This window comes from Pseudochaenichthys georgianus, chromosome 24 (assembly GCF_902827115.2).
Source record: "Pseudochaenichthys georgianus chromosome 24, fPseGeo1.2, whole genome shotgun sequence".
In the NCBI taxonomy this organism is placed as follows: Eukaryota; Metazoa; Chordata; class Actinopteri; order Perciformes; family Channichthyidae; genus Pseudochaenichthys; species Pseudochaenichthys georgianus.
The window spans coordinates 28,528,937-28,553,567 of record NC_047526.1 but is presented as its reverse complement, the minus strand read 5'-3'; the positions used below and the strand labels follow the sequence as shown (position 1 = coordinate 28,553,567).

At 41.3% G+C, this 24,631-nt stretch overlaps 1 protein-coding gene across 1 annotated transcript; it reads right to left on the bottom strand.

Moving 5' to 3' along the window:
• Nucleotides 1-390: 390 nt before the first annotated feature.
• Nucleotides 391-24,111, bottom strand: rars2 (arginyl-tRNA synthetase 2, mitochondrial). The gene is made up of 20 exons (XM_034075892.1): nucleotides 23,937-24,111; nucleotides 23,702-23,775; nucleotides 23,521-23,623; nucleotides 22,975-23,058; nucleotides 22,781-22,881; nucleotides 22,642-22,697; nucleotides 22,471-22,554; nucleotides 22,309-22,385; nucleotides 22,022-22,180; nucleotides 21,810-21,916; nucleotides 19,985-20,080; nucleotides 19,759-19,819; nucleotides 18,359-18,435; nucleotides 17,477-17,601; nucleotides 15,881-15,948; nucleotides 13,836-13,945; nucleotides 13,307-13,402; nucleotides 13,106-13,180; nucleotides 12,939-13,002; nucleotides 391-578 (listed from the first exon to the last, which is right to left on the bottom strand). Exons 1-20 carry the CDS (start codon nucleotides 23,970-23,972, stop codon nucleotides 492-494), a joined length of 1,740 nt encoding a protein of 579 aa, XP_033931783.1. The 5' UTR covers nucleotides 23,973-24,111; the 3' UTR covers nucleotides 391-491.
• Nucleotides 24,112-24,631: the final 520 nt, after the last annotated feature.

Genomic DNA, 24,631 nt, shown 5'->3' with positions numbered 1-24,631 from the left:
TCTATTAAGATAAGATGGACCTTTTTTAATCCCTGTGGGGAAATTCAGCGGTTTAACAGCAACAGGGTAAGGATGAAAAACAGGACAGCACAGATTAATACAATTTTAAAGATCAAATCAAAGTGATAACAAAGATAAAATGACTATAAAATAAGAAATGATGTCAAATAAACATATATACATATTGGGTCAAATACATATTGGATATATTTACATGCGTGTGAAAACATCAAGAAGTAAAATTCAAAAACCGTGTAAAAATGTTGGCTTGAATTTAGCTAGTTTCATATCTTCATGGTTGATCACACTAAAATTGTCATTTTGAATTAAAAAAAAAAAAGGCAGCTCAAAGTATGATCATGAAATGTGTGAAAAAAATGTGAGACCAGATCTTCTGATTATTTTTATTTAAATAAAAAGGCCTTTTATTTACAGTAATAATTAAAGCAGTGTGGTACCTCAGTTGTTCAATGAACACTGATAATGTAGCTTCACATTTTATCCACCGGTGTGATTCCAAGGATCCTCATTCCGCCGGCCAGGACTGAGCCCGCTCCGCTGAACAGTCGCAACCTCGCCTGTTGACATTTAGAACATAAGATGACTCTTAATTACTTGTTAAACCCCAAAGACCCCGTCGGCGGGTCTTTTTTTTTTTTTCACGACACTGTCTCAGGGCTTCTTAATATTTACAAAACTATGAATGTGTCATACCCTCCTAACGAGAAGAAACTCAGCTAACTGATGATATGAACAATTTTTACCGAAACAAAAACACAAGTCTCACAAGAAGGGTCTAAATGAGCCCTGAGCGAAAACATGCTAACACACTTGGCACAAAACTTTAGGTATAAATCGATCGATATACTTATTGGATCTGCACAAACAAGCTTAGCTAACATCCTGAGATTCCACAGATCATATAAATATAAGTATCATCGCTGAGCTATCAGAACTTGCGACAGGGGAAGCAAATACAGACAACACACGACGTAGCTTTAGGTAGCAAAACACGGAGATATGCTCACTTTAGCTGTTATTCTGATCAAAAGTCGTGTTCAATGGCATTAAAACGAGAAAAAACGCGGCTGAAGGTTAATCCATTGGTTAATCCAATGTGTCCGTCACTTTGAAAAAATGATTGATAATCCATAATTGAATTTTTATGCAAAAATCGGAGAATTAATTTGAGCTGCTAATGGTACCCACCAGAGGTTAGCACAGCTTCCGGTTTTTCTACGCGTCACTCTCACTCCTTATTTGGTAACGTGTGTGTGTGTATGTGGAACTTCCCCTCGATTCTATTGGCTCTAACGGTTAAAAAGAGCAGGGTATATGCAGGAATCCTGAAGTCAAATTTAATACCTTTTTAAGACCTTTTTTAAGACACTTTCCATACATTTTAAGACCTCATCGCAACTTTGAGTTCTAACCGGTTACATTGGCGACACACTTTACCTCACATTTACTATTGATTGTAAGATAGCACAATCTGAAGCCTCCTCTCCACATGAACTTCAACCTCTCTGTGAAGGTCAGGTTTAATGCAGTATGCTGCTTCTGTACTCTGTGCTCTTTCATTCCAGTAAAACTCCTCAGAAACCATTAGAAACCAGTATTTGACCAATAAACAAAACAATTGACAAAACGTTGAACTATGAAATATATTAAACTTTGGTGAGCTTCAGCGGGGTAATGCCATATAGGAGCTCCCTCACAAATACCCAGGGGTTAAATTGTGCTGGGGTTGTCCGGGGCTAAGCCCGGCACATAGGACGATGCTCTGACGTCATCACCCTCACACATTTGTCATATGTTTACAAAAAACGATATATATGTTAAGACTTTTCTCGTTCTTAATATAGACTATATTTAGGGTAGATATGTGTTGACTTTACTTTAAAATAGCAGATCTCTGTGACCGGATATAGTTTGACTTAGACCCCGGCCCCACGAGGACGCATACAGTAAAACGCATACGCAAACGCAAAAAAGTCTTCCGTTCACACGCATTCGATTCATTAATGTGTCCGTTCACACTAGACCGCTGGTGTAATAGTCCTTTAGGCTATATAGTTGACCGCAGGTCATGGAGAGTAATGAGGTATCCGTAGACCTTTGTATGATGCATCTTTATTGCTTGACAGGTCTACAGCCATGACACATAGATCACTCATAGATGCGGGCTTGCATACCCCCGTATCACTCCGCCGCCGCACCCCATCACTAACGTCCTAATGGTATATGTGCGCGGCACTATATACTACATCCTCCTTTCTTACAATGAAAGTTGCATATAACATTTGCTGTAGTAAACATTCTATAACGGTCTCAATATTAACATTGTTCACTTGTTAACATGCGAATATATGAAATTATATTTTGTATGAACATTAACATGTCAACTTAGAATCAGTGTATATCACTCCAACATCCTCATATAAACAACACACCTTACTCTTCTCGTTTTTATTTTCTCTCTTTTTCTTTTTTTTAGCAAATAGAGTAAGGATTTTAACATATAAACTCTGTCTTAGCACAACCTTTAGCCTGAGCTAATTAGGAAATCTTTGTATCTCTCAGGTGGTCGAATAAGTCGGCCACATCTGGTTCTTCTTTTGCTCTGCGGTGATGACATTTCACATTCAACAGTCTCTGACGTGTCTGCATCTGGCGTGCATAGTTGATTGTCTTCAGGTAAGTCAGGTTCTGGGTCCATTTGGGCGTCGTGTGGTGTTTTCCTCAGATGTCTCCTGTTGCGCCTGTAGTGCTGACCTGAAGATGTGACAACATCATAGGAACGTGGCTCACCTCTCTGTGCAGTGACCAAAGCTGGACGCCAACCCTGTTCAGTTTCCATGTGAACAGTACTTCCTGGTTGCAGCTCAGGAAGCGGCCTCGTTCCTCTGTCATAATACTGCTGCTGCCTCCTCTGTAGATTCTCGAGAGTCGAGTGAGCATCCTTAGGCACAGCAGGCTGAAGCACCACGGTGGAGCTCGGTAAGGTGCTCCTTAGCACTCTCCCCATGAGCATTTGTGCGGGTGAGTATTGCATGCCTGTTACAGGTGTGTTTCTCAGGATGAGCAGGGCAAGATGAGGGTCTGTGTTCGTTAGTTGTGCTTTTTTAAGAACATGTTTAACAGTTTGTACGGTCCTGTCAGCCAGACCATTGGACTGTGCATAGCCTGGGCTGGAATGAGTGAGTTTTATGCCCCATGATTCTGCAGTTCCTCATTTCTTGACTCGCGAATGGGACATGGTCACACACTATCTCTTTTGGTATTCCTATCCTGGAGAAGACTGATTTCATTTTCTTAATGACAGTATGTGATGTCTTGTCATTAATGTTAAGCACCTCAGGATATTTCGACAGGTAGTCAACCATCAATAGGAATGATTGTCCTTTTATTTCAAAGATGTCAGCCCCTATTTTGAGCCAAGGAATCTCAGGAATGTCGTGTGAGATCAGAGGCTCCCTCTGGTTTCTGGGCTGGGCCTGCTGACATGTCCCACAATTCTCGACCATTTGTTCTATCTCTCTTGACATACCTGGCCAGTACCAGTGCCTTCTGGCAAGTGCTTTTGTCCGCTGCATTCCTTGATGAGCCACATGTAATGTTTGCAGCATGTCACTGCTCATCGAGCTCGGGAGGATTATCCTGTCACCTGCAAACATTATCTCATCTATTACTGACAGAGTATGTCTGATAGGCCAGTATTGAACCAGTTTAGTGTGTACTTGTTTTCTGTGTCGTGGCCAGCCCTGTCTGTGTGTTTCCTGCAGCAGCTGTAGTATTTCATCATTAGCTGTTCCACTTTTGAGCTTTTGCAGCATCTCAGTGCTCAACGCATCTGTTGGCTCCAGAGCATAGACAACTTTCTGTGATGTCATCAACTGTTGAGTGTTCATCATGTGTGACAGTGAGAGTGTGTCTGCAATCAGTAGGTCTTTACCTGGTGTGTAGATGACATTCAAGTCATATCGCTGCAGCTGGAGGAGCATCCGTTGGAGTCTGGAAGGAGCTGCTCCAAGCGGCTTTCTCAGAATGCTTTCCAGAGGTTTGTGGTCTGACTGCACATTCACTTTCAATCCGTACACGTACTGATGGAACCTCTTAACAGAGAAGACAATTGCTAACAGTTCCTTTTCTATTTGAGCATAGTTCTTTTCCGTTTGTGTTAGTGCTCTTGATGCATAGGCAATTGGGTGGCCCTCGTGCATTAGACATGCTCCCAAACCATCTTTGGATGCATCTGCCTGTATGATGAGCTGTTTCTTTGGGTCAAAGTAACTGAGTACAGGAGCTGTAATGAGAGCATCTTTCAGTTGTTTGACTGCTTCATCGTGTTCGTGCTGCCACAGCCACACCCTGTCTTTTCTCAACAACTGTCTCAGTGGTGCTGATATGGTGGCCTCACCTGGGATGTACTGAGCTAGGTATTTCACCATGCCCAGCAATCGCTGTAGTCCTGTTTTGTCAGTTGGTGTTGGCATGCCTGTGATAGCCTTGATCTTAGCGTTGTTTGCTTTAACACCCTCTGAAGTGACAGTATGGCCCATGTAGTTGACACTGCTCACCTTGTACTGTATCTTGTCTTTGTTGAACTTCACATTAGCCTCCTTTGCTCTGGCTATCACTTTCTGTAATATCTCATCGTGTTCTTTCTCTGACGATGCAGCAATTATCATGTCATCTGCAATGATGTGGATCCCTTGGATATCTCCAAATGTCTCACAGTTGCGGTGCTGGAAAACCTCACTTGCTGACTTGATCCCAAATGGAAGACGATTAAAGCGGTATCTCCCCCATGGTGTGTTAAATGTGCACAGTAGGGAGGACTCTTTATCTAGCTTTATTTGCCAATATCCATCTTTTTCATCCAGCACTGTGAAAAGTTTCTTGTCTTTGTCCCATGTCTTGTGTACGTTGTACAGGCAGTGTGCGTGTCTTTTGTCCTTGTCGACTATTCTTGTGCACTGCAAGTACAGACATCTCCTGGGCTGCTGCATTCATAGCTAGCATTTGAACTTTGGCCGTCTCAGCAGCTCTACAGGTGTCTATTGCCCTTTCTAATGTGAGATTAGGTTCTCTTAAAAGTCTCTCTTTCAGTCTCTGGTCATTCATACTAAACACAATCTTGTCTCTGATCATGTCATTTTCTGTGGTATAAAATTCACAATCCTCGCTCTTTTGCTTGAGCTCTGTCACATATTTCTCAATCGTGGTGTTACCTGACATAGGATGTGCCCAAAACTGATGTCTCTCAAACACTGTGTTCTTCTTAGGCAGACAATAGGCTCTGAATGCTGCTAGAATATCATTAACAGTCTGTTCATCTTCTTCTTCACCTTCATCTTCACCATGTGCGATGTCTAGCGTGTTGTAAACTTCAAGAGCCTCCTCTCCTAGTGCATGCAGTAGTATGGCCACTTTAATCTTCCTGTCCTTACCGTCTGCACCACTCGCGGTCATGTAGATTTGGAAGCGTTGTTCCCATCTTCGCCAGTTTTCTCCCAAGTTGCCAGTGAGTACCAGTGGAGATGGTAATTCGAATCGATCCATCTCTATTTTTTCTTTCTTCCAAAAAAATGGCGACTCCCGCTCTCTGGGGACCGCACCTGTTAGCTTTAGGCTAACAAAACGTTCATCTGTTTAGCTCCGGCAAAGTGACGAACTGGACCGACTTCTGACACCATGTAATAGTCCTTTAGGCTATATAGTTGACCGCAGGTCATGGAGAGTAATGAGGTATCCGTAGACCTTTGTATGATGCATCTTTATTGCTTGACAGGTCTACAGCCATGACACATAAGCCGCGTTCACACCGCAGGACTTTCCCTGGTACTTTAGTTCCGTTTGTACCAATAATGTCGCGTTCACACCGCCGGGACTACTCAGTGCCGGGAACTCTTTTGGAACTCTTTTGGCCCTTTTCAGTCTCTGCTAGAGAGGTGGTACGAACCTGGTGACAAAAGAGTGCCAATTTCTATTCTATTTCTATTGGCTGGGCGAATTGCAAACCACGCCCCGTTAGACTCTGAATTTGTTTTGTTAGGCAGCCATTTTTTCCCTCGCTACAAAACCACATCCACACCTGAGCGAGTAGGTTGTTTGTACTTGAAAGCAGTTATGACAACACGTACAGCACCGGAGCGGTGGAATGATGAGGAAGTGTCGGCGCTTCGGTCAATTTACTCAGATGCAGGGATGCAGCAGCTTCTACAACAAGCCAGTGTTGTAGTCAAGTCACCAATTCACGAGTCCAAGTCACCCTCGAGTCACCACTCTTCGAGTCCGAGTCACCAAGGGAGAGTCGTAGTCAAGTCCGAGTCACCCAAGGAGTGTCCAAGTCGAGTCCGAGTCCGAGTCATCATTACCTGTGTTCGAGTCCGAGTCCAATTCCGAGTCACTTAAGAAGAGTCCAAGTCAAGTCCGAGTCCGAGTCATCATTACCTGTGTTCGAGTCCGAGTCCAATTCCGAGTCACCTAAGAAGAGTCCAAGTCAAGTCCGAGTCACAAGTCTTCATGTATTAATCTTCGTGGATGTATGTTTTGAAATGTAGCTGCTCCTCTACATTGCTGTTATCCTGTCTATTGAACTGCTGTGAAGCGAGTTTGGCTACAATTCTTGTAATAGGTGCTATACAAATATAAAGCTTATTTCTAATATTAATATTATTATTATATATAAATAAACTATATTTAAAATGAGTTACCTTTTAGAGAAGTGATTATATTTGTATGCCAATATTTTCCTATGGTAAAGTTTTCGTTTTGCACTTTTATTTTGATAGTAATAAGATTGGGACTCTTATTTTGAAGGAACTTTTACGGGTTAAATCAGTTTACTGATAAAGATTTAGCCCCAGAAAGCACATGGCTACTTAGCATGCAAAATGATGTCATTATGCATGTTAAGTAGCCATGTGCTTTCGTGTTATGCTGAATCTTTATTTATTGATTAGATCACGTTACTCTGATGATAGTGTTCAAGACAGCCTATATGTCTGAACTCGATCCTTAGAGTAATGTGTTACGGAGCCTTCTCTTCTATATTGTTTCCACATAACGAGCATTTTGCTCTTTTCCAATGTGGAAGCAGAATGTGTGAAAGCATACAGCACGATGCGGGGTATGTCTGTAGACATCTCTAGACTGGAACAGCGGGGCCCAGTACGTGAACTCGCCATACAGGATAGAGGACATCAGACTCCAGAGAAAATGTGCTCGAGTCCGAGTCGGAGCGTCAATGTACGAGTCGAGTCCGAGTCATCGTGGGGGGGGAATTCACGAGTCCGAGTCCGAGTCATCCTGTGCGAGAATTCACGAGTCCAAGTCCGAGTCGCGTCAATCAGTGCGCGAGTCCGAGTCAAGTCACGAGTCCCAAAAATCGGCACTCAAGTCCGACTCGAGTCCGAGTCCAGGACTCGAGTACTCCATCTCTGCAACAAGCAGTTCCCAACTCTAAATGTTTTGAGCGATGTTCGCAAAAGCTATTTGAAATGACCATCGACTCGGGCACGCTGCTGTGGGAGCTCGCTGAAACGGCGGATTCAGTCGGCTGTGAAGTGAGCAACGACGACAACGACGAAGGTAAAATAAACTACTTGTACTGGGGTTTTTAATATGCACATTACTGGTCTCAGATGTACTTTTATTTGCTCAGTAGATCGAGGTAGCCATGAGCAGGCTGAACTGGCTAACACTGTTAGCCGGCCCTGAGCTGGCTAATAACATAACATCTAACTAGCTATTCTCGGCCGCCATGATAACGTTTTGACTTGTGAATAAGTGGGCAGTGTTTTCTGTAATGTGCTTCATTTACTCATGGCACTACATTTGTTTGTTTCAGGCGAGGCGGGACAACTCGCTGGATTGGAAACGAGTGGACTTTCCTTTCCCGATCGCAACAGCAGCCGTTGCTCGTCTCCCTTTCCATCAACCAAACGCAAAAGTACGTTCACACACACTGTAGCTTCACAATCACGTTTACTTCCTTCATGGTACAATTATGAATTATGAAACACCGTGGAAAACGTGTTTGCCTAGGCAGGCGTTTACACTTTTCGCGCCCATTTTACGCTCACAAAATTGTAAACATCCGGGCTAGGTCACATGACTTCCTGTAAGAAAACGTAACGTGTGTCTCTCTCTTGTGTGTGTGTCTGTGAGTGTGTGTGTCTGTGCCTAACCCTATCAGTCGGAATAGCCCTAACAGCCTGACCGTGTCCCTTCTGCCTGTAAAACTACATGGTGATTAAATAATGTTTCCTCTTAGGAAAGCGCGCACAGGACACACATGATGAGAACTTCTTTGCCACCATCGAGACTATGGAGGACAGGCGTGCCATGGCCAGCAAGGCGATGCACGAGGACCAGATGATGCTTTTACACAAGGCCCAGGAAACAGGACAGGGTGATTGCGATGATGGAGCGCCAGGATGAACGGGACGCAGTCTTGGCACAGCAAATGGGGCAACACAAGGCTTTTCAGCAGGGGTTTCTGGGAGTGTTTTCAGAGGTAGTGAAGTCAAACAGGCCTTCCTCCCTGTAGTATTGTTTTAAATATTGACACACAGCGGTGTTTCCTGGACATGGAAACATTCAAAACTTAGCCCACAGTTCAACTCTTATGGTGCTATTTTTATATATTTGTTATAAGTGTATTTTTTTTGGGTACATTTTATTTAAGTTGATTTTCTATTGTTATTATATATATATATATTGCCACTGTTTTTTAATACTGACACCTAACTTGCACTAAGGTGTGTCTGTTACATTGTTTTGAACTTCATCTTGGTGAAGTTGATGCTGAATTCACTATTTAGTAGATAATCATGTGACACTTTAACTTTGCGCTATGGTCTGTCTGCTGAGCCTACCTATTGTATTTGCCAGTGTTATGTTTTGATACTGACACTTATTGATCTGCTGCTGATAAATAAAAGATAACCTCCATGGCGATTTAACAGATAATGTATCTTGCTTATTTCTCCTCTGACACTATCTTTACAGTGACCTGTGTTGTAGCATCCTATAAATCACATTTAAGTGATTATTCTGATACCGTCATGTTTCATCGGTTATAAACTGGCGAAGCTTTAGTTGTGTCCCACCCACAATGTGGCTTTGAAATAGATAATTTCATTGTATTTCAAAACGGCGTCCATCAACACAAGCACTATTTATTTATTGAAAGAGAAATGGTTAAGTTTGTAATTACCAGTGTTGTGAGTTCAATATTTTAATTAATTATAGTAAGGGAACATCTTAGGAGTTAGTGTACCGAGTTCCTCTCAGGAGGATATATAATAAAGGTGTGTTAACTGCTGAGCCTATTTAATGTGCATATGACACCTGGCAGTTTGTTATTATATTGCCACACTGTTTTGATACTGACATGTTGTCTTTGCACAAAGGTGTGTCTGCACTATTGTAATTGTGCCAGTCTTGAATGTGGTAAATAAAAGAGAGAACCAAATGCACTGTACAAAGCCTTCCATTGTCCTGGAAAGGTTTCATCAGCCATCTTTGCAGGGGGTAGGCTGAGTCACCAAGAATATAGTAACCCACATCATGTCCCCCAATATTCCTTGTTACATGAGGAAGTAGACCACCCCTATCCACAAAACTAACCAGTGAGGACATGCTGAACACTCTGCTATCATGCATGCTACCTGGTAAGCCAACAAAAACACTCCAAAAGAGGCTCCTAGCATCCACAACACCCTGCAGGACGAGCGAGTGCCAGCCTTTGCGGTTGAAATACTCGTTATGGTACGCCTTCGATTCCGAACAAGCATTGCACTTGCAGCATCCGACGAGTGGGTCAAATCCCTAGTTGGCTGCAATAACCCAGTTACAAAGCTGTATAACATGAGCACAAAGACAACAAGCTCATTGAACTCCATCATGTCTGAGGTCTGAAAGTAAACAAACGCCTCATACAGCGGGTGGGCTTTATACCCCCTCCCCCGTGTAGTTCTTCTTCTCTCGTTTTTTTGTTGTACTCGCCGTGAAGTGGTTTTGCGGCCTGCCAGTAAACCCAGAGAAGAAGAAGACGAAGTGACGTCAGCGTAATCGTGCCTCAGGGAAAGTACTGCGGTGTGAATGCGATTGGCACTAGCCCCCTGGCGGATTTAGTGCCGTGGTACTTTAGTCCTTACCCCAAGTGAAGGAGTTCAAGTATCTCGGGGTCTTGTTCTCGAGTGAGGGAACAATGGAGCGTGAGATGGGCCGGAGAATCGGAGCAGCGGGAGCGGTACTGCAGTCGCTTTACCGCACCGTTGTGACGAAAAGGGAGCTGAGCCGGAAGGCAAAGCTCTCTGTCTACCGGGCCATTTTCGTTCCTACCCTCACCTATGGTCATGAAGGATGGGTCATGACCGAAAGAACAAGATCGCGGATACAAGCGGCCGAGATGGGTTTCCTCCGCAGGGTGGCTGGTGTCTCCCTTAGAGATAAGGTGAGAAGTTCGGTCATCAGGGAGGGACTCGGAGTTGAGCCGCTCCTCCTTCGCGTCGAAAGAAGCCAGTTGAGGTGGTTCGGGCACCTAGTTAGGATGCCACCTGGGCGCCTCCCTAGGGAGGTGTTCCAGGCACGTCCAGCTGGGAAGAGACCAAGGGGTAGACCTAGGACCAGGTGGAGGGATTATATCTCTTTGCTGGCCTGGGAGCGCCTTGGGATCCCCCAGTCAGAGCTGGTTGATGTCGTCAGGGAAAAGAAAGTTTGGGGCTCTCTGCTGGAACTGCTACCCCCGAGACCCGACCACGGATAAGCGGGAGAAGATGGATGGATGGATGGATGGATGGATGGATGGTACTTTAGTGGTACTTTAGTGCCGGCACTAAAGTACCGCAAGTCCTGCGGTGTGAAAGCGACTATAGATCACTCATAGATGCGGGCTTGCATACCCCCGTATCACTCCGCCGCCGCACCCCATCACTAACGTCCTAATAGTATATGTGCGCGGCACTATATACTATTCGATTCATTCATGTGTCCGTTCACACTAGACCGCTGGAAATGCTGGAAACGCTGTAGTACATATGCCAGGCATGTAAGTGGCGCTGCTGCCGCCACAAAATACACCAAAAGCAGCGAAGAAGACCCCGGAGCATGGTTGTCATGGTTGCCCTTCTGTTTATTCTCCGCAGTGGATGGCGTGTTCTCTTGCTGTATATCTCTCAGGTAGTCCACCAGCACAGAGCGGAGCAAGGCAACGCAACTTAAAATAAGAAGCAGCATTTTATGGCACGCTATGCATGGGGCCACCTTGAGGGGGTTTCCCGACATGTTGTTTCAGTAAATTAAAGGGTGTTTCATTTTGACGTTGCTGTGGACCTTCTTAATACCTTGGAAAATGCAGTGTAATACTTTTTAATAGCCTTAATTTTCACTAAATTGATTTATCAACTTTTAATACTTTTTAAGACCCTGAAGAGGTGTCAATCATCAAAATTGAGTTTATTCTAAACTGAGGGCGTGCCAACTGCCATCTACTGTAGGTAGTAATACACTGTGTATAACGTTACATACAACCCTAAAGCTACCACTGGCTCAGATAATGAAAAACTACAAAATAAGTTACCATAGCTATGCGGATGACACCCACATTTACGTAACCATTTCACCAGGAGACTATGCTCCAATTCAAACACTGAGTAAGTGCATTGAACAAATCAATGACTGGATGTGTCAGAACTTTCTCCAATTAAACAAAGATAAAACTGAGGTAATGGTTTTTGGAGCCAAGGCAGAACGTATAATAGTTAGCGCTGAGCTTCAGCCTGCAATGTTCAAAACAACAGATAAAGCCAGAAATCTAGGTGTAGTCAAGGACTCTGACCTGAGTTTCAACAGTCACATTAAAACAGTTACTAAATCAGCCTACTATCACCTAAAGAACATATCTAGGATTAAAAGACTAATGTCACAGCAGGATTTGGAAAAACGTGTCCATGCTTTTATCTTCAGTAGTCTCGACTACTGCAATGGTGTCTTCACAGGTCTCACTAAAAAATCTATTAGGAAGTTGCAGCTGATTCAGAACGCCGCTGCTCGAGTCCTCACTAACACTAAGAAAGTGGATCACATCACTCCTGTTCTGAAGTCTTTACACTGGCTTCCTGTGTGTCAAAGAATAGATTTCTAAATACTGCTGCTGGTTTATAAAGCACTGAATGGTTTAGGCCCAAAATACATTTCTGACCTCCTGCTAAATTATGAACCATCCAGATCTCTCAGGTCTTCAGGGACTGGTCAGCTTTCTGTCCCCAGAGTCAGAACTAAACATGGAGAAGCAGCGTTCGGTTATTATGCTCCAAATAACTGGAACAAACTCCCAGAAACCTGCCGGTCCGCTGGAACTCTGACTACTTTTAAATCCAGGCTGAAGACTTTTCTTTTTGTCGCTGCTTTTAATTGAACTATTCACATCTTAAACTGCACTGTAACTTCTATCCATGTATTTTTTCTTTTTATCTTTATTTTATTAGCTTTTCTTTTTAATGACTGATTTTAAATGCCGTTTTCTTAATGTCTTTCGTTTTTTGTAAAGCACTTTGCATTGCCTTGTGTTGAAAAGTGCTATATAAATAAACTTGCCTTGCCTTGCCTTTAACGCCCACATAAAATCAATTTCAAGGACCACCTACTTCCATCTACGTAACATTGCAAAAATCAGGCATATCTTGCCTCAAAACGATGCAGAGAAACTAGTCCATGCATTTGTTACTTCAAGGCTGGATTATTGTAACTACTGTAAAGCACTTTGAATTGCCTTGTGTTGAAAGGTGCTATATAAATAAACTTGCCTTGCCTTGCCTTAAGAATCTGAACTGTCCCTATGAGGAAGTATTTACTCATTGTACAATGTTTCATGACGGTGCATTTGAAAAGGACACATAGGTATGTACTTTTAGCGTCCTATTTACCTGTGCAACTTCCTGACTGGTCCCTTTTACCGGCAGCTCTCTGTGTGCCGAGGCAACCAGGTGGCTGGAAGACATTGAAGAGGAAGACTTGTATTGCACTTGTGCACTTAATGACCATACGAACAGTAAAGTGCCAGTTAAACTTTAACTTAAACCTCCTGTCTCACCATAGCTTCAATAAAAAGTTGACGAGGTGTTTGGGCTGCAGATCCTGGGACGACTGGTACAAAACCTCATCGTAGCTGCAAATAAAATGTTATATGCTTAACATTTAGCACAACACTGACAGACGGCATGATTTTCTTTTCTTGTTGTTTGACAATAACCAGAAGTAATCGGGCATGTTTTTAGGAAAGTTGTTTGCTCACCGCAGGAGGTGCTGCAGGACGATGATGCTCGTTGGCTCGAGTAGGAGCGATGGATCAAATATAAATCCACCGACACCTTCATTCCTGCGTATTAAACTGCAGGAAGAACACAACAATAATAAAAAGGTGTAAATAAAAACACTTTAGAAGACAGCTCTTGTTTATTCTATGTGTTTTGTGTCAATTACTATATATATATATAGATGTAGATTAATAGAAATGTGGTTTTTTTATACCGTTAAGACCCCAAGAGACACTCTAAATGACAAATGGATTAAAGGCGGGGTAGGCAGAATATTTTGGGCATAAACTCCATAACCTTTCCGGCTATTGCCATTCATGTGATCTGAAAAAACCTGTATAAATTGAATCCTTGACAAGTCTTTTCTGGTTAAATTAAAAACTTTAAGTGCCAATATGCATAAGTTTCAAGTGAAAAATAAATACGTCTATGTATAAACTGTATGTTAGTCATAATCAGGATTTCTGAGAAATATATTATTTTAGGTGTGTGTGTATAAAATCAGACCTGCAGAGTCGAGCGTGTGTGTACTGGAGGAAGACGCCCGTGTCTCCCTGAGCCTGCAGCATCCGGTCCCAGTCAAACTTATAGTCCGAGTGCAGAGGACCTTTGAAGTCCTGAAACAAAGTCAAAAGGGAATCAAGAATCTTAAAGGTCACCTATCATGCGATTTTTAGGCAATAGCATAGGTCTCAGATATATACAAATATATAAAAAACATGTCTATGAAGTGTTTTGCTCAAAATACCACACAGATCACCCATTCTAGCCATGCCTCATATCCCTCTATTTCACTTCCTGTTTCAAAAGTGCTGATTTGGGGTATAAAGCTTTAAAAAAAAAAATGGATACAAAAAAAAAAGGAGGGGGCTGAGCTCATGCGGGAGATGCTACCGGCAGATACTGCGGTGATGAAACGCCATATCATGGATTATCAAGGATTATTTCTGAAACAGTCTGGAGCTCAAAGGCTTTCTCTCTTGCCGGTTATACCACAAGGTGAGTTCCTTTTTACTTCCTGCTTCTTCACACACATGCTCTCCAGTACAGGTTAGCTCTGAGTGTTAGCGATGCTAATGAAAACATGCACCGACCATATTACGTCCAGAACAGTCGGGCATTGTTTCTGATAGGGCCGTGGGTGTAAAGCCAGCCTACATTTCCGATATTACGTCATATCGGACGCAAATCTGGATCAGCTCCGTTGTATTTTAGAGATTTGGGTACGGAGGAAAAGAGAGAGGGTTTTATTTTCTAATGCTGCATGAGTTCCCCGACGCACCGGGGACACATCTTTATGCAGGGGCAGACTGGCCATCTGTAGAATCTGGAGAACTACAGAACGGCCGGTCGTCAAGGGCCGTTGACGGCCAGCCGGCCATTTAAAAAAAATTGTTTAACGTCATCATTTAAGTTGCGCTGACGGCCGACAGAGGGCGACAGCGGCCACTAATGCAGTTGCGTGGTTCTTATCTGTCAATCACACACGAAGAAGAATAAAAGACCGGCCTCACGAAGAGAAGGGATTAGACGCCGCGGCAGACAGGGAGAATGAAAACAGATGGATACAAATCAAAGAAAACAAAAAGAAAAAGGTGGGGCCGAGAAGGCAAGAGAAAAAAAGGTGAAGTCACTCGCAGCAGGTGAAGCATATCAATGTCACAAATTGACAGACCTTTTTGGCAGCAGCGCTGCTACAAGCACTATCAGGTTCAGCAGCAGCTTAGAACAAGTGCAAGATGATGAAGAGAATGATGAAGGCGCGAGTTGAGCTGCTGGAAGAACCAGCTCAACTGGCACATACAGAAAATGGGCAAGAGCAAGAGGTGGGTGAGAATTATCCCTTGAACTCAGTGGTGTTTTCTCCTGGAGGCCAAGGGAAGCCAGGCTTCCCCTGAATTTTGTATTGTAGTTATAATATTAATAAATAAATAAAAACACTTTGTTTAGTTTCGGTAATTATTCTGCCGGCCCGTCTCTCCCCCATTCTCTGAGTATTTTACAAAGAGTGAAACAGATGTTATGGTGAAACAGTAGATTGCACTCTGTTGCGAGAGGAGGCCAGCCGAAATTGGTTTCCCATGGTTAAAAAAAAATTGAGGGATTGACCAATCAGATGAGGCTCACGTCATGCCTCACAATCAAATCAAATCGCATCACCGCCCTTAAAAAGTAGCAAGCAACTAAAGCAAGTGCAATTATGGAGGGTAGAGATTTTGAGTATTTCATCAAAAATAATTGTACTAAACTTCCACTACAGGCAGCAGCAACTAAAAATGAAATCTGATGACAGGCCAATGCCCAAACTGGAGCTGTGTACAGAGAGGAAAAAAGGAGCGAATCAGACGTAAAACTTTAAATAATAAACAGCGGATTTCTAACATTTGACATTTCATGTGGCCGGACTGGGTCAGTTTCCAGGGCTGAATTTTAGTCCCAGTCCGCCCCTGTCTTTATGTATACAAGACATCAAAAAGTGCATGATAGGTCCCCTTTAAATATAATGAGCAGAAAAGTCAGATCTTTTACTAAAGTTCAAACTAACAATTTACCTGGACTATTAGTGCACTGATTCCCACTTTCTCTGCTGTGTCCTCAGGGTCGTCCATTTCTTTTGTCGCTGTGGGAAGTAAGACAGAGGTTAATCATTCTCACAGTGGACGTTCTCTTAGTATTTGCCATTTGAAAATATTGATTCAATGTTGCGATTGTGCTAATGTTGAAAACAGCTTGTTTTGCATTGACACGCACTTCCTTTACAGCAATAATTTACTAATGTCCATTTAAAATCCATTCTAATGTACCATTACTAGAATGACTGATAAATTAGTACGCCCCCTTTTGATTCGTTTTACTCGAATCAAAAGGGGGGTGCGTATGTCTAGAACTTGTTTGCCCATGAGGGAACCTTTAATGACCTTTAAATCATAAATAAAAGGTGTTCATGAGTTGAAGTTTAAATGACTCCTGCTCCATCTATAAATCAAATGTTACAAACATAATAACTGATGTTTGGAGACATGCAAATGTACTTTTGGCACATGCAATAAAGAACCGATCATTTAAAGCAGGGGTGAGGAACCTCCGGGTCATATACGGCCCGCGAGACAATTTGGTACGGCCCTCGAGGTAATTTGTAAACACACGCAAAAAAGAAAACATTTTAAGAAATCTAGACCGCAAAAAAATTAAACGAGGGTTTTTCCTGGCCAAGGTCAGGGTCCTTGAACACAACACGAGCCTAACGTGTCATCACGTGGTATATGTCTCGACTGACGGGTGCAGTTCTGACGGAGAGCACCAGAACGCCACTCCAGCACTTCAGAAATTGCAGTACCGATAAGGAGCCGTACACATGCCGCAGTTTCTGCGTGGCTGTGTCTTTAGTTGAAAGCCCAGTGGCGATCTGCTCATCTGTCATACTGATCATCCAGTCAATAACTTTGTTGTTATTAGCATCTGGTTAGCTAGCTATGCTAACGAATATAAGAAGCTTTTTCTACAACCAGTGAGGTAAAGGCACATCTTTATATGATCATTATAGTTATAAAAAAATAAGAGAATAAAGTAAACAGGTATAAAATACTATATGACCATAACAAAAAGTTGTTATTAATAAACAAGAATAAAGTTTGAAAGGAGAGTGATTTGTAAAATATCCATAAAGAAAAATAAATCTGCTTCCAGTTCTGTTTCATCTGGGTGTTGAGAGATGTATCCATAGATCTCCTAATTTTGCTCTCAAAGTGCACCAGATTGATGCTTTTAACTTCAACATTTAAAAAAAAATCTTCCCAGGGGAGCATGCCCCCCGGACCCCCCTACAGGAGGTTAGGTCCCCCCCCACTTAAATCATGTTCACATGGATAGGAAACTAAATACATTTGCACACATCTTGTGTCCATATCTTTCTGTTTTGGTGGTCACGCCACACCGTGCACGTGCATGCATACGCGAGTCATGGTGAGATATCTGGATTAAGAGGTTGCTTTTTCTTTGCACAGAATGAAATGAATGGACTGTGATTTTAGTTTTTTTAAGCAGAGGTCAATAATTTGTACGGCCCTCTGAGGATATTGTAAAAATTGAAATGGCCCTTGAGAGGAAAAAGGTTCCCCACCCCTGATTTAAAGTATGACTGTGTTTACTCTTTGACTGGCTCATGTTGTGCAGCATCCTGTTGCGAGCCTCGTTCAGAACGTCCTCCAGAAACACCACCTCCCCGCTGCGGGTGCTCATGCCCCGCACCAGGCCGAAGGGCACATGCTCACACCTGCAAACACACATTCATTTATTAAGAAAATCAGTATAACACTTAGAAAAAATACTTTTTAGTTATAAGTGTGGATACGTGTGGATATGTATTTTTCAAAACAGCAGTCATTTTGCAGAATGGCCCTTTTTAATATTTTAACATATTAATGGATATTATTGTTTAACTTTACTGATGCATTAACATGTAAGCAGCACTTCAATGTTGAAGTTGGTGGAGGTAAAGCTTATTTTAACACCTGTGTTTATCAAATGATTTAAAAACAGTTTTTTATTTTAAAGTTACTAAACTGTCAGATGAACGAGTAAAAAAGGAGCATAACATGTCTATAAAACATACCTTAAAAAGTACATACAAATCTAAATAAAATGTTACTTAAGTGAATGAGTAAATGTATTCAGCAAAGCATGTAAACGGACACAGACAATACAGCCATCTTTGAGAACTGTTTCTGATTAGAAACAGTGGTCTGTGGGTGGGGTGATGATTTTGTGAAGTATTGCTCAATCCATGTTTTACATTTGATTACAATTATAAAGACAGAGAAAATACTGTTCTCAGAAACAGAATATGTTTCAAATATATTCCAGAGCAGAACACTTACTTGATTATATTCCCATTTTAAACATGTGTAGTGTGAAAAGTATGTAAACTACTATTTTATCTCCTAATACCTACAACTACTACAAATTCAACAAATCAATTAAACCTCCACTATGTCATGTATGTTGTTGTTTTTCTTGGTTTTTCTTGCTACCTGTCAGCCCAAGAATGTCCCAAAGCACGCAGAATGTGGAACAACTGGTTGAAGTGATTGGCTTGACCTTTATCCGTCTAAAAAAAAGAACAAATATGATTTCAATTCAGCAAAATGATCAATATGTAGCAATAAGAAGCATGTGAAGAGAGTTCAAGTAAAGAAAATAGACATTCAAGAGTTGTAAAAGTTGCATAAACATTTGATAAATTATAAGAAACTTACAGGATTTGACGTCACAAAATAATAATAATAATAAATAATATAATTCCTTACATTTATTATAGCGCGTTTTCCAGATGCTCAAAGCGCTTTACAAATACACATTCGACACATGTAACGGTCATGTACTGTGGACAATACCCACAGAAGTAAATTCAGGTGAAGTGTCTTGCCCAAGGACACAACGGCTTTACAGACGCAGCGGCGGGTTTCGAACTGGTGTTCCCCAACGCCCCCTTGATCTGATGATCAACGCACAGCCCACTGCGCCACTCCGCCCATCTTCCCACCTCAAAGTCATCAAGGCGCTTTACAAGTACACATTACACACATATATTACATGTAACGGTCATGTACTGTGGACAGTACCCACAGGAGCAAATTTGGGTGAAGTGTCTTGCCCAAGGACACAACGGCGGACTGGGACTACAAATCAGCCCGGGACTCTCGACCGGCCCACTTCGGTACCGCCGGCCCACTTCGGTACCGCAAGTAATTACCGCTAGTAAATTGTCAATGGGGGGGGGGCTGCTAGTGACTTCTCCGACCGGCCTACCTCGATGCCGCAAGAAGTGAAAAAAAAGTGGAGTGGGAAAGTCCAGTATTTAATATGCCAATGTTTTTTTATTTTGCATTTGTCTATAATTTTTTATTTATTGCTCCTGTGTCTGTTAGTCAAACATAGTTTTCACAATCGTATTTGTCCCATTCAAATAAATGAATGAATAAATAAAGGAATCAGTCAATAAAGTAAAGGTAGAAATAAAAGTCTCAATTAGAAAATAAATGAAGTGGTTAATTTGAAGATTAAGAAAAAGGCACATTAATAGGAAAAATGTATGAAGAAAATGTATTCATTAGAACATATACCTATGTTCCTCATTAACTTCATTATTTACCAAGCTATTATTTTCTGTTGACATTTTATTAAGCTTTTTATTTATTGTCTTTTTATTAATTACTTTATTTGTTAAAATAAATAACACTTTTTATGTTATTTTTCACAAATGAACCTGCACTTTGTGTTTTTTATTGTTGGATTTTAATTGTATTTATTTATCTACTTTTGATTGAGTCGTGTAATTGTTTATGAATTAATGGCTGCTTTATTCTTAAAAAGACAGCAGTGTTACAAATGTAAAAAGTAAAAATAGAAAGCTTGAAACCCCTTTCCTTACCACATAAATCATCTCATCAAAATTGTACTTTTCTTTTCTGTCGATCGCTGCAGCAAGATCCCTGAAATGCAGAATATTAACCGTTACTGTACGGCCACTTTCACTCAAACATAATTTCCTATGCATTATCATCTGATAACATAGCTATGATCCCTTATGTCAAGTACAGTGGTTATAAAATGTAAAATAATTGCAGATTGAATTGACTGCGTCTCCTCACACTGACCTGGTGATGTACAGCGTTGTGCCGTCAGCGCGCTGCACCGCACAGACGCTGCTCATGTCTCCATCTGTGGACGTATCCACTACACCGGCTCCTGTCCTGAAAATACGATACGATAATACTTTATTGGTCAGATCAAGTCTGAAATGTGACTTGCATCACGGCAGCTCCATGTGTAACATCAACATAGACAAATATCAAGACACAATACATGAAAAACAAGCAACAAACATTGAACATAACAGCACAATCACTGAGGGAAAACATGCTCAAAGAGCCTTCAGCGTGCATTTGATCTGGATTCGCCTCTGAGAGGGTTGACTGGTGCACAAAGGACAATCGTGGGACCCTGTATCTCCGATTAGATGGTAGCAGTTCATATTCGCTGTTCAGAACATGGTTTGGGTCCGCGATGATGTTGTTGGATACAGCACGTCCATGTTAGCTCATGTTTTTAAAACACCAATGTCTACTGCAATGAAGTGTGTTAAAAAGTATACAAAATAAAACACAGCCTCCAGGGTAAGATAAATGACTAGAAAGTCTTCACCGTGTGCAAATAATATTCACTTTGTGGTATTTTAAGTTGTTAGTGTAGAGAGGCGAGTGTTTGGCAAAAGGAAGTGTAGTTCGCAGACTATTTTTTACTATAATTGTAATATTTCTCCATATCCTACTTTTTTTTACACAATATATTAGCAATAATGTGTCTGTACCTACTCTAATGCTGCACGTTTCATACTGGTATATTGTTTATGTATAATAACTATATCTACCACTCACCGTTTATTACTGACAATACAGTCTAAAGATGTGTACAGGACAATATCACAGCAATGTGTCAGTGCTCTCTGGTGGACAAACTATGGAATGAAGACTTCCTAAAAAAATATTATTCCTGGACAACAACACATGCAGGGACATATCTAAAGATAACATCAAATCAACTACCAACACATAAGATGGTATGTTACAAAGTAACCGAAAACCAGAAAGGTTCGGAAACAAATATCTCATATTACCTGCTCCTTATTGAAAATAGATTAATAATAAATAAACAGATGCTCAGCCAAGAGAGTTCTGCAGGAATTAATCCTAAAATGTAATGAGTCAGCAGCTTAACACTTTTGTTCGACTCATTTAAAACTCTCTGACTCTGTGGCAGAAACACTTGTACACGCCTTCATCACATCCCGCCTGGACTACTGCAACGGAGTCCTGTCCGGGGCAAGTCCCGGATTCAGTACAAAACACTCCTCCTCACGTACAAGTCCCTCCATACCCTCGCCCCCCAGTACTTATCGGACCTCCTCCATCCCTACACCCCTTCTTGGAGTCTGCGATCCTCAGACACAGGCCTGCTCTCCATCCCCCGCTCTCGTTTACGAACGGTTGGTGCCAGGGCCCCCTGGAATGCACTTCCTGCCGAGATCCGTAATGCTGCCTCCATAGACATCTTCAAATACACACCTGTTCACCCTGGCCCTCGGGCCCTAGCCCTTTCTTGGTCCCACGGCTTCCTTTATTTTTTGTTTGCCCGTTGATTGTCTGTTTGTTTTGTTTGTCCACCATGTAAAGTGACCTTGGGTCCCTTGAAAGGCTTTTTTAAAGGATTTTATACGATCTATGATATAAAATAAGTCAGTAAATACCTTCACACGTGAATCTTTGAGCCTTCAACATTTTACAAAAAGAGGAAACTCATCTACTCAGTGGTGGTGATGTTAAAGTCCTCTTTTAGCCACACAGTGAATCAACCATCTGGGAGCAGGAAGCTGAACCACTGGCCTCATAACACATGTTTTTGCTTGTTTACATGTTTACATACTCAGAGGTTTTCAACAGGCCTCGGCTCTGCAGCTGCTGCACCACCTCCTGGGCTCCGTGTTGGTGAAAGGACTCCCCGGAGTAAATATCAAAGTGGACGTTTAACCGCTGAAAAGATTTGAAAATAAACCTTACATTTGACATTAAAACAATGGATTGGAGCCAACTCAAAAAGGACATAATTGGTATTGGTATTATTCCAGCTGGTCTCACTTTGTAAACACGTTGATACTCGTCCACTGTGATCTCTCTGAACTGTTGCCATAACGACACAGCTTCGCTCTCATGCTGCTCCAGCTGTCTGAAGAAGTCTCTGGCCGCCTGCATCATGTCCTCATTGTGCGCCGCTTCCTTGTTGACTTGAACATAAACCTGCATGACAATAACAAAAACAAAAGCCTTGGTGATATTGAAGAACACTTTTTTTTTTTTTAAAGCAGCAACAGAAATCTCGGTTTCTTTCCATTTGCCATGAAGCATTTGCAGTTGTTTCCATTCACCTCAAACAAATGCTGTAGGGGATTCTGTTTCAGTTTTTCCTGGCAGCCAAATTTTCCAAACCCAGCTCCTAGCAAACCTGAAATAACATATATAAAGTTTACACAAAGAGAAGCATTTAGGACTTTATTCACCATTCAATATGTTGCGCACTATTTACTCACCAAACTGCATACCCCAGTCTCCGAGGTAGTTCATTCTGATAACATTGTATCCAAGTGACTGCTTTAGGTTGGCAATGAAGTTACCTGGAGACGGAAATTATAATTATATATATATATATATATATATATATATATATATTTATGTGTAAATAAGATCAAGACAAAACTCACCAATAATTGTAGATCTTAAGTGTCCAGCGTGAAACTTCTTGGCAATATTTGGAGAGCTGCAAAATGAAATACACATTGTTTCTGTCTGTTGAGGGGAATGCATGCATGTGGGGGTGGTGAGGTTATTTGTCAAACATACCTATACTCAACTAATGTTGTTCCTTTCTTAAGAGTCTTGAAGAGTTCACTATTTAATCCAAATGTGTGATCATCCTCCTTTCCAAATGGCTCCAACATTTTCTATAAACAGAAGTAGTAGAACAGATTAGAAATCGCAGTACAAGCAAACAAGACTTTGGTTTTTTACCGAAGAGGAAAATGAAGCTGACAAACCTCGACAAGAAGCTTCCGATTCACTTTGAAGTGTATCACTCCATTTCCAGCAGAAATATCTTCCACCACACTGTCCTGCTTTAACTGAGACGTACAACATTGATTTTTATGCAGATATATAAGATCATGTGTTTCTTATTGTTAAGGAAACAGAAATGTTCAATTCACTTTTTGATTGAAGTCAAACTTTATATAACACATTTAACACAATAACAAAACAAATACACAAACAATAATAAAACCCATTAACAACAAGCTATTTATTCTATGTGATAAATCAAGTATTTTGTATTAAATGGTGAAAAAACAGTCTATTTGTCCTTGGGCAAGACACTTCACCTGAACTTGCTACTGTGGGTATTGTCCACAGTGACCATTGCATGTATAAAAATATGTGTAATGTGTATCTGTAAAGCGCTTTGAGCACTGGAAAAGCGCTATAATAAATGTAAGGAATTATTATTATTATTATTATTATTATTATTTGTGAGCCTGCAACATCACAAGTTGTATCTTTAACCAGACTTTCTCCACATGTGATCTTACCCGGTTGGCCAATTCCTCTGATTGCTCCTGGGTGTCACCACTGGATGGTAAAACCCCACTGCTCCGTAATGTGTTGATTGACAGTTTGAAGTCAGGACTCTGTCTGAGGAGAACAAGTTCAAGGAGCTTTAACAAACACATAAAGAGAGGACACACAGAGGTAATCTTAAACACACTTAACTGTTTCCTAAAAACTGGAACTGCTGACAGAGCTGGTATGAAGACATCCTCAGACTGCTGCAGCGCACGACCCAGCTACACAGCAAAAAAAGACGTATAAGATATCAAAAACAACTTGAAGAACATAGATAAACAGACAGTCCTGCCTCTTGTATTTACATCCTCCAGGGTCAAGGCATGTTGCTAAATTAGCATTAGCATAGTGTGTCATCTATCAAGTCGTACAGCTTCGTTACCTTTGCTGCTATCTTTCTTCTGAAAAAACAAGCCATGTTTCGCAAACGATCTAACACGCTTCAATGCAAATAAAGTAGTTGCTATATTAGCAACAATTACATTATGTTTAATCAATTCACATTGGTATAGCTACTGTACTTCCTCCTTAGCCACACCGCTTTCCTGCCAGCTCGTCCAATCACAAGCTTCGTTTGCTTACTACGTCGCCGACTAGAATGGGTTCGTTCGATTATTTTCTCCGTTCCTCCCGACGGTGGGTAACATCCGGTCACTTCATGACAAATGAAATATAATAAATACATATGTAATAAATTAATAAATAACATTTATACAAAAGCAACCCAAAGTGCTTCAGATAATAATTATAAACCCAAGAAATAAAAAAATATTTAGACAACTATATAAACAAATATGGAAAGGGATTCATTTTAAATGTAATTTCAGCTCATTTGAATAATCATTTGGTTTTCATCTGCTGGTCATTTACACATAAAATGCAAGCTTTTATTAAATGTTAGCATAGTGCCTGCTTTCTTATACTAGTGAACGTTTAAAACCATGATTATATGAACAATGTGTATCTTTATTAGTATGTCCTGATGGCTTGATACAAGACTGTCCATCATGAATTATTAGTTTATACCATAGCCTGTAAAGGTTGATACCCTGGTTCAAGTGTCACATAATGCTGACT